Source organism: Podarcis bocagei (assembly GCF_964188305.1).
Source record: "Podarcis bocagei genome assembly, chromosome: 18".
Classification (NCBI taxonomy): Eukaryota; Metazoa; Chordata; class Lepidosauria; order Squamata; family Lacertidae; genus Podarcis; species Podarcis bocagei.
The window spans coordinates 3,284,232-3,297,426 of record NC_138144.1 but is presented as its reverse complement, the minus strand read 5'-3'; the positions used below and the strand labels follow the sequence as shown (position 1 = coordinate 3,297,426).

The following is a 13,195-nucleotide window of genomic DNA, read 5'->3' as shown; positions in this document are numbered from 1 at the left end:
TGGCTGGGCTTCCCCAGCCACTCTGGGCGGCTCCCAACCAAATATTAAAATACAAAATTTTAAACCAAATATTAAAATGCAAAATATTAAAATACAAACATTTTTGATAAGAATAATGATCTGTTGTTAGCTTGACGGAAGTGTACAATAGATGAGCTTTCCTGCTTTGGCTCATCTTCCTTTTTCTTTTTCTTTTTTTTTTTTCCTTTTCTTTTATCTTCCCCATAGTTGCTTATGTTCTGTGCCATGTACTTGGATATTTTTTGAAGGTTTTTTTTTAGGTTTTTTTCATTACTATTAAGGAATTTTCCTTTGTAATTTTGGTTGTCTATATTTATATGTACCTGTTTAAAACAAAATAAAGGTTTTTTAAAAAAAGCAACAACCATTAAAAGCTTCCCTAAACAGACAGACTGATGCCAACCATTCAGGGGTGCCAACTTGAATAAAATATTGGGGGGGTGGGACACCCAGGTAAGCCTTGCCCCACATTATTGTTTTTTTAAATAATATTTATTGAGATTTCAAAAACAAAAAATCACATAAAAGACAATGAAAAATATAGAAAAAAGAAGAGAAAAAAACATACAAAATGTGAAGTATAGAAAAAATATATATAGAAAAAACACTTAGAAACAAATTTATCCTTCCGTATCTTACATTTCATTTCCTTACTTTCCTGACCTCCTCTCACCTCCCTTTTTTGTATTCTGGTTCAATTGGTTGATTCAGCCATTCCTTTCCCTCTTTGTTTCTGTCTTAGTCCTTTAACTTAATATATTATAGCTTTAAATTCTCACCTATTAACCGGCCATTTTTTCATACACCTTTCTGACATTGCTGCTAGAACCACTTAACTTCATTCTGACATCCTTCTAACATTCATTAATTTTACAGTATTTCTGTAAATAGTCTTTAAATGGGAATTTGAAGGGGAATGGCCGTCAACTTTGTGGGGGCCATAGGCCCCCCTCAAATATTTTATTCCCCTAGGACTCGGCTCCTATTCGACCGTGTCCTTTTCTTCCTCTTTTATTCCCCTCAGACATCTCGAACTACAACCCCCATCAGCCCCGGCCTGACTAGGCGCCGTGCCGGGGATTGTGGGAGTTGTAGTCCAGCAGCGTCAGGCGGCTCGAACCCCATTGGCTGGGCGCCGCCGCCCCTTACGCGTCCCCATGGCAACCCCGCGCCCTCGCCCACCTCCCGCGAGGCGAGGCGGAGGCCGCTTAGCCCAATCGGGCGAGGACGGCGAGGGGAAGTGACCTATGACAGCGGGAAGAGGCCGCGGCGGGGGGCGGGGCGTGTGTTGTTTTTTTTAGCCAGTACTAGAGCGCGCGGACTGCGCATGCTCGGAGGAGGAGGGGGGGAGGTAAACAAAATGGCGGCGGCGTGTTAGCTGCGGCGGCAGGAAGGCAAGGAGAGGGGCGAGGCGGCTTTGACGTAGTCAGGGGAGGGGAGCAGCCGGCCAGCCAGCAGCCCCCCCCACATAGCCGCCCCTTGGGGAGCGGCAGAGCCCCCCCAACCCCCCCGTCAGGCTCGAGGGGGGAGGGGTCCCAGAAGGACTCACCCCCCCTGCTACTTGAGCGCAGGGCTTGGGGCCTAGTGTTGTTTTTTTCCCTGGGGGGGTGGGGAAGGCTCCCCCTCATAAACAGCATATTCATTTTAAGCCTTGTGTGTGTGTGTGAGAGAGAGAAGGAAGTTGGGGGGGGGCTCTCCTTGCAGGGGGGGAAAGGGGGAGGGTCTGTGTGTCTGTGGACGGGAGGGGGGGGTGGAATAAGCTATTTTTATATAATTTATATTTTTTATTTAAATAGAGAAAAGTGTCTGCGTCTATATATATCTATATATATATATATCTATATATCTATATATCTATCTATATATATATAGATAGATAGATAGATAGATAGATATATATATAGATATATATATATAACCCCCAACACTTGGTGTTGGGGGTTTGTGGGGGGGGGGGAGTTCGGTTGCCTGTCCTTTAGGGAAGGCAAATCGACTGATAGGAGTTCTATTAATCGACTCCTCTGTCAATTCAGGGCCCTTCTTCCCCCTTAAGGAGGAAAGTTTCTTCCCCAGTTTTTATTAGGGACAGTCCATTAGTTAATCCCCATTCGCAACTCTTTCTTTCTTTTTTTTTGGGGGGGGTGACATTTATTTCCCCCCACCCCGTTCCTAAAAGAGGGAGATTGGGGAAGAAGTTGTAGGGTACTCTTGGGTGACAGCCAGCGACCCTTCTTGAGGAAAGATCCTTCTCCCCCACCCTAATTTTTAAGTTGAATCCCGCGAGGAATTGAACCCCCTTTTTCGTTGGGGAGGAGTGATCCTGAGTTGAAAGGATACTTGCCTCTTTTTTTGTTAGTGATTCCTCCTGTTAGAAATTGTGACGGGGAATTAAGTCAAAGAGTATTACATTAAGCAGAGGTGTCTCCCTTAATCGACTTCTCTCTTCCCCCTCCCCTTTCCCCCCAATTTAGAAACTCTTCTGAGAAGGGAAGACCCTTACCTCTTCTTCCCTTGTGGTGGTGTTATTTTTTCGCTTCTGTTGCCCCTTCTGTTAGGGTCAGATTTTCTCTTCCTCACCCCACTTGCCTTTGCAGAGAGCTATCACCCTTTAAGTAGCCCTCATTAATTGCCACCGTTTGGGGGAAATTGTTATAGCTGCCTCCCAATCCCAATTGGCACTTGTTTTTCTTTTAGCGCCTGTCCCTTAACATTTTCCCCCTCTGGGTTGAATGCATGGGAGATTAGGTATCTCCCATACTACAGATTTCCCTTCCACCCCTCGTCCTGTAGAGAGAGGAGGCTCCACATAAAGACTCACTAATTTTTTGGGTGCCAATATTGTGAAGAGGAAGATACTTGGGGATTATTGAAGCTCTTCAAAAGAAAGAAGAGCCCCATTAGGGATTTGGGAGGAAAGGGTCTACTTTCTCCCCCCCCCCAAAGTTAATATTCTCCCCACCTGTTTGACAGGCAGCTTGGTCTCTTGTGGGAACGGTACAATTACCTGTCAAGGGAAAATCTCCCAATTCCTCCCCCCCCCCTTTTCCCAACTCATGTGCCAAGGATAACTTTCTCTTGACTCTCTGGGCTTGTGAACATCACATTGCATTTCCTTATTTAGATCGGAAGGCCACATAAACAGAACGGTGTGTGTGTGTGTCTGTTCAGAAAGGGACTTATTTACTCTCAGCAAGATCGGTCAGGAGTCTGGCACTAATGGTATCAATCTGTTCTGAGTGATGCCTTCAAAAGCCTGGTGTTGCTGCAGGATAGCTTGAGGTTAGAGGGGTTCCCCAAGAGTAGGATGATTAGAGGCCTCCCCTCTTTTTTCAAGACAGTTGCTTAAGCTGGGTGAATTGTGTAAGCTTAAACTTGCGTCAGGAGAGCTTTCTCAAGCACCATCCCCTCCTCTCTCTCTCTTTTTTTGTGGGTGCTTAGTTCTGGGAGACTTGAATAGGGTTTGAGCTGCCTGCCTGCCTGCCTACCTTAATACCTGAAGCAGTGGGGTGACACATCATGTGTCAGGTAGACCCCAAGTGGTTGAAGGATGCCCCTGGTAGTACCTACTAGACACGGAAGGCCTCGATCCTTTGTCAAGGGCGGAAGAGAAGCAGTTGAAATCAGTATTGAAAATTCCTTTAAAAAGACTTGGTTCCAGCTGCCGAACGGCTGAGAGGACTCTCATCAGAGGTCGTACCTGGGTGGTGAGAGTGGTCAAAGCTGAGGGGTGGGTTTGGGCTCCTTGATTCTTCGCCTCACAGTTTGGAAACAGGAGCTGCCATGCCTTGCTAGCGATGGAACACCCTCCGAGAGACTAGCTTTCTGTTTCCAAACGCAGGAAGTATTCTTGAAGATGACTTAGGTCCTCAAGGAAGGGGGGGAAATACCTTGGACTTCCTCGGGAGAACATTACCTGATGTGAAAGACTTGGAGCAGCAAAAACGAGATTTTTTTTTTTCAAAGAGAAGTTAAAGCTGACTGTAAATCAACTTTGTTGCTTTCCCCCATCCACATTGTTTAAGAGAAGCTCTATATAAGTATTGGAACGAGGTGCTGGATCTCTCGTGGGCTCGAGAGAAAAGTTCTCATAGGCTTTTATTTTTCATTTGTAAGTTAAAACGTTTGTACAATCTTTTTTGGGAATTCTCGATTTACCTCCGCTGAACATCCTTCTTCCCCACCCCCAAAAAATTGGGAGTAAAAAGGGAGCGTCTGATACACCAGGAAAGTGGATTTTTAAACCTTTGGCACGCGCGCACACACTTGTTGTCGTCGTCGAACGCAAACAGGCTTGGGTCATTTCGATTCGCGATGGAGGACTCTCAGCAGCTGGGGATGTTTGTCGAAAGCGAACTGATCTCGGTGGGCATGGATACTTTCATCCACCGCATAGACTCTACGGAAGTGATCTACCAGCCCCGCCGGAAAAGGGCAAAGCTCATAGGCAAGTACCTGATGGGAGACCTGCTTGGGGAAGGATCCTACGGCAAGGTCAAGGAGATGCTGGACTCCGAAACCCTCTGTAGGAGAGCAGTCAAGATCCTGAAGAAGAAGAAGCTGCGGAGGATCCCCAACGGGGAGGCCAATGTTAAAAAGTAAGTGTTAGGGTTCTTTTTGGGGGGTGGGAGAGGGTTTGAGGGTGAGGGTAGGCCCATACCTACAAAAATTGAGTGTAGTTGTGTCTTCGTAGCACGTTGTTGTTGTTTAGCCGTTCAGTCGTGTCCGACTTCGTGATCCCCTGGACCAGAGCATGCCAGGCACTCCTGTCTTCCACTGCCTCCCGCAGTTTGGTCAAACTCATGCTGGTAGCTTCCAGAACACTATCCAACCATCTCATCCTCTGTCCTTCTCCTTGTGCCCTCCATCTTTCCCAACATCAGGGTCTTTTCCAGGGAGTCTTCTCTTCTCATGAGGTGGCCAAAGTATTGGAGTCTCGGCTTCAGGATCTGTCCTTCCAGTGAGCACTCAGGGCTGATTTCCTTCCGAATGGAGAGGTTTGATCTTCTTGCAGTCCATGGGACTCTCAAGAGTCGTAGCACGTTACTGCAGAATAAAGTAAAGGACCCCTGGACGGTTAAGTCCAGTCAATGGCGACTGGGGTTGCAATGCTCATCTCGCTTTCAGGCTGAGGGAGCCAGCGTTTGTCCACAGACAGCTTTCCAGGTCATGTGACCAGCAGGACTAAACCGCTTCTGGCGCAGTGGGACACCGTGATGGAAACCAGAGTGCACGGAAATGCCAGGGACGCGGGTGGCACTGTAGTGTAAACCGCTGAGCCTCTTGGGCTTGCCAATCGGAAGGTCGGCAATTCGAATCACCGCAACAGAGTGAGCTCCCGTTGCTCTGTCCCGGCTCCTGCCAACCTTGCAGTTCGAAAGCACACCAGTGCAAGTAGATAAATAGGTACCGCTCCGGCGGGAAGTTAAACAGTGTTTCAGTGTGCTCTGGTTTCCATCACGGTGTTCCATTACGCCAGAAGCAGTTTAGTCCTGCTGGCCACATGACCTGGAAAGCTGTCTGTTGACAAACACCAGCTCCCTCAGCCTGAAAAGTGAGATGGGCGTCGCAACCCCAGAGTCCCCTTGGACTTTCCATGGGTCCTTTACCTTTACCTTTTACCTTCACTGCAGAATTCATTCCCACAAGACATAGTGGTGGCCGCCAACTTGGATGTCTTTGAAAGAGGATTAGACAGATTGGAGGATGCTGTCGATGGGTTTTGTCCGGTGGCTGTGTTTTGTCTTCCCCATTGGAGGGAATTTTCCACTGCTGGAACTCAGAAGTGGGGAGAGTTGCTCTCTCGCTTAGGTCGTGCTTATGGGCTTCCCATGGGGCCGTCTGCTTGGCCAATGTGAGAAGAGGAAGCAGGTCTCTTTGCCCCCCCCTTTGGCGTGATCTAGCAGGCAGGCTGTTATGTTCTTATTACAGCAAGCGCTGGGAACCTCTGGCCTAGGAGGATGCATGCTGCCCTCTGCGTAATTGCAAAGAAGTGGGAGGAGTCGGTGCGGAAAGGCAGGAAGGGATGGGTGCACACATTAGGCCAGGCGTGGCCAAACTTGGCCCTCCGGCTGTTTTGGTACTACAGTTCCCATCATCCCTGACCACTGGTCCTGTTAGCTACGGATGATGGGAGTTGTAGTCCCAAAACAGCTGGAGGGGCCAAGTTTGGCCATGCCTACATAAGGCCCAGCCCCCTGAACGTCTGAAAAATGTGTGCTTGTGAAGCAGAGAAAACCGCCATCTGCTGGCATTTCTGTCGTAAAAAACTCCAAGATTGACTATGGGGGTCCCACGGGACAGCCATCGGAGCTAAGGGGGGTTGGGGCGATTTGCAAATATTATGGTCTGCCACTGGCTGGCTCAACTCCCATGTTCAGATGTGTACTTGCTGGGTGATCCTGCACCCTCTCCCCTTGTGAGTCTCTCTAGGTTTCTTTTTGTGCCTTGTATGGGCCAGGGATGTCTTGCTCTGTGATGTTGGAAGGGCATCTCCCCGCCATTGTCTCCCCAGCTTCACTTTCCGGCACCTTTCAGTGGTGGGGTGCACTTGAGCGAATCGCCTTCCAGGGAATAACCAGAAATGGCAGAAAGAAACGAGAGCTGGAATATAGATTGGAGCTCGACAAACCCACTGGCTCGCAAGCTATAGAAAATGCGACCGCATCCTCTGGAGGCATCTTGTGTGGTTGGATATTGTCATGCTCAAGGGTTGTTCAAAGTGGTCTCCTGGGCAGCAGTTTCTCCCCAGTAGTATTGGGCCGGTTTCCTCAAGAACAAGGGTGATTAACTTGGGTTCCCTCCAGATGTTTCTGGGACTACAACTCCCAGTCAGTGGTTGGAGATGATGGGAGTTGTATTCCAGCAGCTTCTGTGCAGTATCTGCTTCTGTAATTGGCCAGGCAGCATGAGCCCTCTGGATTGGCTGTGCAGGTGTAAACTCCAGCAGCACCTCCTAATGCTTTGCTGGCTGTGGTTTCCTTCCTTTGCCCAGGTCCTTAGCTCCCAACAACTTAGGTAAAGGGACCCCTGGCCGTTAGGTCCAGTCGTGACCGACTCTGGGGTTGCGGCGCTCATCTCGCTTTACTGCCCGAGGGAGCCGGCATACAGCTTCCGGGTCAAGTGGCCAGCAGGACTAAACCGCTTCTGGCGAACCAGAGCAGTGCACGGAAACGCCGTTTACCTTCCCGCCGGAGCGGTACCTGTTTATCTACTTGCACTGGTGTGCTTTCAAATTGCTAGGTTGGCAGGAGCAGGGACCGAGCAACGAGAGCTCACCCCGTCCATCGCGGGGATTCGAACCTCCGACCTTCCGATCGGCAAGTCCTAGGCTCTGTGGTTTAACCCACAGCGCCACCCCGCGTCCCTCCCAACAACTTACATCTGAGCTAAGTGAGCAGCTGCTGCAGCTCTGGGTTTAGGGATCGGCTTGCCTGGGACTCTAGACTAGCCCTGACAGGCCCCTGTCTTCCGAATCCGGGAAATGCAACCAGGATAATTTCAGTTGTGCAGGCTGAGGTGTGGAACTCCTTCCCCACAGAGCTGCACCTGTCACCTTCACTGAACAGCTTTCAGCAAAGACTGATGGGGCACCTCTTTACCCTGGCCTTTGACACCTCAGGTGTCCTTTTCCAGGATGCACTCTATGCTTGTGCCTGCAGCCTGTTCTGCCTGGGTTTCACACTGGTTTTTAAATTGTTGTAACCTGCCCTGGGACCTGCTGGCAAACAAGCCCTGCCACGTCCTTGCCAGCCTAGGAAAACAGTTCAATTCTGTTGAGGCTTGCCTGGGCCCAGCACTTCGCAGCCAGTAGAGGCAACCCATGTTTCCTCAGGCACCTGTGGCCCTTCAGACGTTGCTAGCAATGTTAGAAACTCGGGTGTGTAATCTACCGTATTTTTTGCTCCATAAGACGCACCAGACCACAAGACGCACCTAGTTTTTGGAGTAGGAAAACAAGAAGAAAAAAAATTCTGAATCCCAGAAGCCAGAACAGCAAGAGGGATCGCTGCGCAGTGAAAGCAGCAATCCCTCTTGCTGTTCTGGCTTCTGGGATAGCTGCGCAGACTGCATTCGCTCCATAAGACGCACACACATTTCCCCTTAACACTTTGTATTTTAAAGAAAAACATCACAAACATGTTAAAAGATTACCGGTACATAAAAACGATCCAGACTAAAAGAAATGCAAGCTTCAAAGAAAATATTTCAGATACTTCTGAAAGTTACATTTTTTTCTTTTCCCATACAGTAGAACCTCGGCTTACGTTACCCTCGGGCAACGTAAACTTTGGGTTGTGAAAGCAACAAACCCGGAAGTAGTTTTCTGGGTTTCGCCGCTCGAGCATGCACAGAAACACGCGGCGCGCACATGCGCAGAACCGGCACCTCCGGTTGCAGAAACCTCGGGATCCGACCAGAGCTCCGGAACGGATCCCGTCGGTAACCGGAGGTACCACTGTTTTTATTTGCCTGCTTAATTTATAGAGCTGCCCCATAGCAGAATGACTCTAGGAAGCCATTGGGGTGTAGTAGTTAGATTGTTGGACCCAGGACCTGGGAGATCAGGGTTCAAATCCCCACTCCGTCAGGAATCTCACGGTGTGACCTTGGAGCCACTCACAGCCTCTTAACTTGCCTTACAGGGTTATCATAGGAATTAACGGAGGGGGTTGGTAAACTGTGAACTTTTTAATGACCTTTTGGACTACAGTTCCCATCACCCACGACCACTGGCCCTGCTAGCTAGGGATGATGGGAGTTGTAGTACAAAAGCGGGTAGAGACGCAAGTTTAGAAAACCCTGGTGTAGACAGCACTGAACTAGACGGAGCAACTGGTCTGAGTCAGTATAGGATAAGACAGTTCCCTGCATTTCTGTTTCAGTTCTGCAGTCAAATATTACTGGGGGGGGTCTAATCCAGCTAGTCCCCCCCCCTCCAGGCTGGTGCATCTTCACCTGCCTGCCTCCATTTTCCTTCCTCCATGTGCCCCCGCAGTTCTCCCAGGCCTTTTAAATGTGAGGGTCCACCTTATCAATAGCCCACCCCAAAAAAACAACAACCAAGTTATGGGTATCTGAAAATACTGCCACAGTGCCAACCCCTGCCCCCCAAAACAAGCTGGTTTCCTCTTTAAAAGCCAGCATCCACCCAGCTTGTTCCGGCATCTGCTGAGCGTCGGCCCCGTGGGGGTTTTCTGCCTCTTTAGGCAATCTTGGATAAACGCCTGGATGGAGACGTTCGCCTCCCTTGTCCGTATTTTTGCGCCTGGCTCATGGGGGGGGGGGCTGTGAGCGCTGCCGCCAGTGAATCAGCTTCGCTCTATTATTACTTCTTCGGACAGGCCTTCAGAACCAGGTTTTATTTCCGCTTCTGGAAAAACGAGATCTGAGAGGGGGGGAAGAATCGAAACTACCCCCCAAAAAACAGCTTATCCGCATCGCCCTTTGAGGTTCCATCTGTGCAGGAGGCAAGAGAAGGCGGTTCTGTGCCAACCTGGCACCTTCCTGACGTTTCGGCCAAAGCTCTCATTACATCAGCCCCTCTGCGCTGATGGAAATCGAACTCCAAGCATGCTGTGGTCCTCCATCACTGCCCCTCTCTGTTTCTCTTCTCTCTTGCCTCTCTTTGCAAGTGCTATTTACTCAGAATGTCCCTCTGTGCAAATCAGCAGGAAGGAGAGACCGGCTGCCACTTCCTTGCATCCTGGGGATGTACAGTGGTACCTCGGGTTACATGCGCTTCAGGTTACATGCGCCTCAGGTTACAGACTCCGCTCACCCAGAAATATTACCTCGGGTTAAGAACTTTTCTTCAGGATGAGAACAGAAATCGTGCTACGGCGGCAGCAGGAGGCCCCATTAGCTAAAGTGGTGCTTCAGGTTAAGAACAGTTTCAGGTTAAGAACAGACCTCCAGAACGAGTTAAGTACTTAACCCGAGGTACCACTGTATCTCCCTCCTAGGCAAGTTTAGTTCCAGGGATCTCTCTCCTTCGCATGAAACAGAGGCTAAAAGCATTAAGGATGAATTGCAGGTTTTCAGACATGCTTTACATGTGGTTTCATATTCTGATTTTATCCTGCACTGAGACATGCAGGGATAGTGTCAGGGAACTGACATCAGAGCAGAGGGGGGAGGCGAGGCTTCCAGACTCTGCAGGAGAGGGAACGAGTAAGGGTAGAGAGAACGTCATCTGGGGAAGAATGTCCAGGTGACACCAGGAAGGAGGGAGAGGGAGAGAGCATCTCGGAGGAGAGGCTCCGAGACTCTAGCAGTGAAGTCAGTGAGGAGGGTGGAGGACCACCACTAGGCATGCCCACTCTGTGCAGAAGGCTTCCGCACAGGGAGGTGAGGCGAAGGTTGTCCGTTAAGGAATTCTTATGCTGGAGGAAATTTAGGAGACGCAAACTCACGGATTCTTCGAGCGACTGAGCAGCAGCACCCAAGCTGCTCAGTCAGGGAAAGACACAACCACCCCTAAGCAGTTTGGAACAGCTAGAGGTTTACACACAAGCAACCCCAATTCCCGTGACAGATAGGGTTGCCATACGTCTAATCTCCCGGTCATCGCTTCAATTTCTTTTGAGATTTTGCAAAAGAAAAAGCCGGGCAAATTTGGGCAAAACAAATTGTGTACAGATTTTCACTTTCTGAAATACGGCAACCCTAGTATACGGTGGTGTGTATAGTGGTACCTTGGTTTACGAAGTTAATCCGTTCCGGAAGTCCGTTCTTAAACCAAAGCATTCTGCATAAAGTTTTGTATTAAATGTTCGTTGCTCGACAGAGCTGACCCCATTATTTACACCACTTTCTGCTATGTACTCTTCATATTTTTAGAACAAAAATGCAACCAGTGAAAGTGTGGGAAAGACAGCACGGTCAGAGTAGTTAGGCTCGAGACATTCACTGATGATTTACTGGTGATCGGTTTTCTACATAAAAAGGCAACCATAATTTTATTTTTTATTTTATTTTTATACAGATAGGCAACCATAATTTTAAGTGATAGACATTAGGCTGGTAGAAGAAGATTGAAGCAAACTTCATCTCTATTCAAGGAACATGCAGAGAATAGCTTATATACCTGTGTTTCTAACACTAGTGTAAAGGTTGGAGTTAGCTGGCAATGGAATGCAAAAGGTACACTGTGTGGCAGTTCAGTTAGAGCATAAATAGAGGCAAAACGGCCCTTTGCAACAGCAGTCATAGGTAGTAATGGATCCTGAGTAGTATTGCTAAGTAAATTAACCTCCATAGCAAGGCAGAAAGCCATTGTCTTTTTTCTGACACAAAAGGGAGGAAATAGAGGTTTTGATTCAGCACCCTTATGCCAAAGTTCTCTTGTTCTCAGGCGGATGCCTTCAGATAAGATCAGGAACAGAGTGACCTGGTGGACTGAAATGTTCGTGTTCTGTTCTCCTTTTGTGGATCCTGCACCCTCTCCCCGCATTCTGGATACGCCAGCTTAAATACAGAAGAGCTTCACCGTAGCTGTTGACAATGAAAGTTTCCATTATCCCCTTCTAGGGATGCGAGTGGTGCTGTGGCCTAAGCCACTAAGCCTCTTGGGCTTGCCGATTGGAAGTTGGCGGTTCGAATCCATGCAACACTGGTGAGCTCCCGTTGCTCTGTCCCAGCTCCTGCCAACCTCGCAGTTCGAAAGCACGCCAGTGCAAGTAGATAAATAGGTACCGCTCCAACAGGAAGGTAAATGGCATTTCTGTGCGCTGCTCTGGTTCGCCAGAAGCGCTTTAGTCCTGCTGGCCACACGACCCGGAAAGCTGTCTGCGGACAAATGCCGGCTCCCTTGGCCTGAAAGCGAGATGAGCACTGCAGCCCCATAGTCACCTTTAACTGGACATAAATGTCCAGGGTCATTTATCCTCTTCTGGATAATTCTAGAGCCCACAGCTAGCTTTGGCAAAGTTTTAAGGCCTAGAAATACAGGGTGAGTCCTTTAATAAGAGGCCCCGTGGATACCAAGTACACATGTTCCAGGGGGCCTCTTTTAAAAGACGCACCTTGTATAAGTTGTGTGTGTTAAGTTTCACAACAGAATGGAAACGCCTGCAAGGTTAAAGTCCCCGTTTTGTTTGCGTGTGTTGTGTTATTTCTGAGCTGTGTGCTTTTCAAGTACCCTCCTCCATAACTCTTCTCTTTTTTTGCCTTGCTCAGTCGGTGGAGCATGAGACTCTGTAATTTCAGGGTTGTGGGTTCCAGCCCCACATTGGGCAAAAGATCCCTGCATTGCAGGGGTTTGACTAGATGACCCTTAGGGTCCCTTCCAACTCTGCAACGCTGTGATTTTGTGATTCTGCCTGCTCCCTTGCCAGGGCTTACATGACTAAGCCTGGCAGGCAGCTACCACGACAATTACCTCCGGGCTTTTGCCCGTGAAGTCAGTGCCTCCGTTTAAGACTCTGCCGCTTGTTATTTATTAATTTGTGACATCATCTTCCACGTATATCGTCCCAGGGAGATTTGCAGACACATCCTTAAAAACAGCAGAAATAAAGTTGCAGGCAGTGCAAGGAGAACCGGGAATAATAATAATAATAATAATAATAATAATAATAATAATAATAATAATAATAATAAATAAATAAATAAATAAATAAATAAATAAATTTTATTTATATCCCACCCTCCCCAGCTGAAGCCGGGCTCAGAGCGGCTAACAACAATAAAACAATACAACGTTCTAAAATCATTTCATTATAAAATTAATTCCAATCAAATTAATGGCAACCATTGGGCTAGAAGTTCTGTGAGGATTGCCAAAGGAGGGAGTCAGGCTGTGCCCTGGCCAAAGGCCTGGTGGAACAGCTCCGTCTTGCAGGACCTGCGGAAAGATGTCAAGTCCCGCAGGGCCCTGGTCTCTTGTGACAGAGCGTTCCACCAGATCGGAGCTACAGCCGAAAAAGCCCTGGCTCTGTGGGACATACCAGGAGAGGCGGTCCCGTAGGTACGAGGGTCCTAGGCTGTATGGGTCTTTGAAGGTTAAAACCAGCACCTTAAACCTGATCCTGTACTCCACCGGGAGCCAGTTCAGCTGGTATGGCACAGGGTGAATGTGAGTTTAAAATTGACACAGCATGAACTTCGCAGGGGATTGGACTAGATGACACATTTGGTCCATTTCTGACTCTACAATTCTGCGATTCCAACACCT

General features: G+C 48.5%; 1 protein-coding gene across 2 annotated transcripts in view; it reads left to right on the top strand.

The window, feature by feature from the left end:
• The first annotated feature begins 2,724 nt into the window (after positions 1-2,724).
• The window catches only part of STK11 (serine/threonine kinase 11), a 53,033-nt gene continuing 42,562 nt past the window's right edge, over positions 2,725-13,195 (top strand). For both annotated transcript variants that reach the window (XM_081177887.1, XM_081177888.1), the window contains exon 1: positions 2,725-4,616. In XM_081177887.1, the coding sequence (XP_081034013.1) occupies positions 4,333-4,616 (284 nt within the window). In that variant the 5' untranslated portion in view covers positions 2,725-4,332. The remainder of the gene's footprint in view (positions 4,617-13,195) is intronic.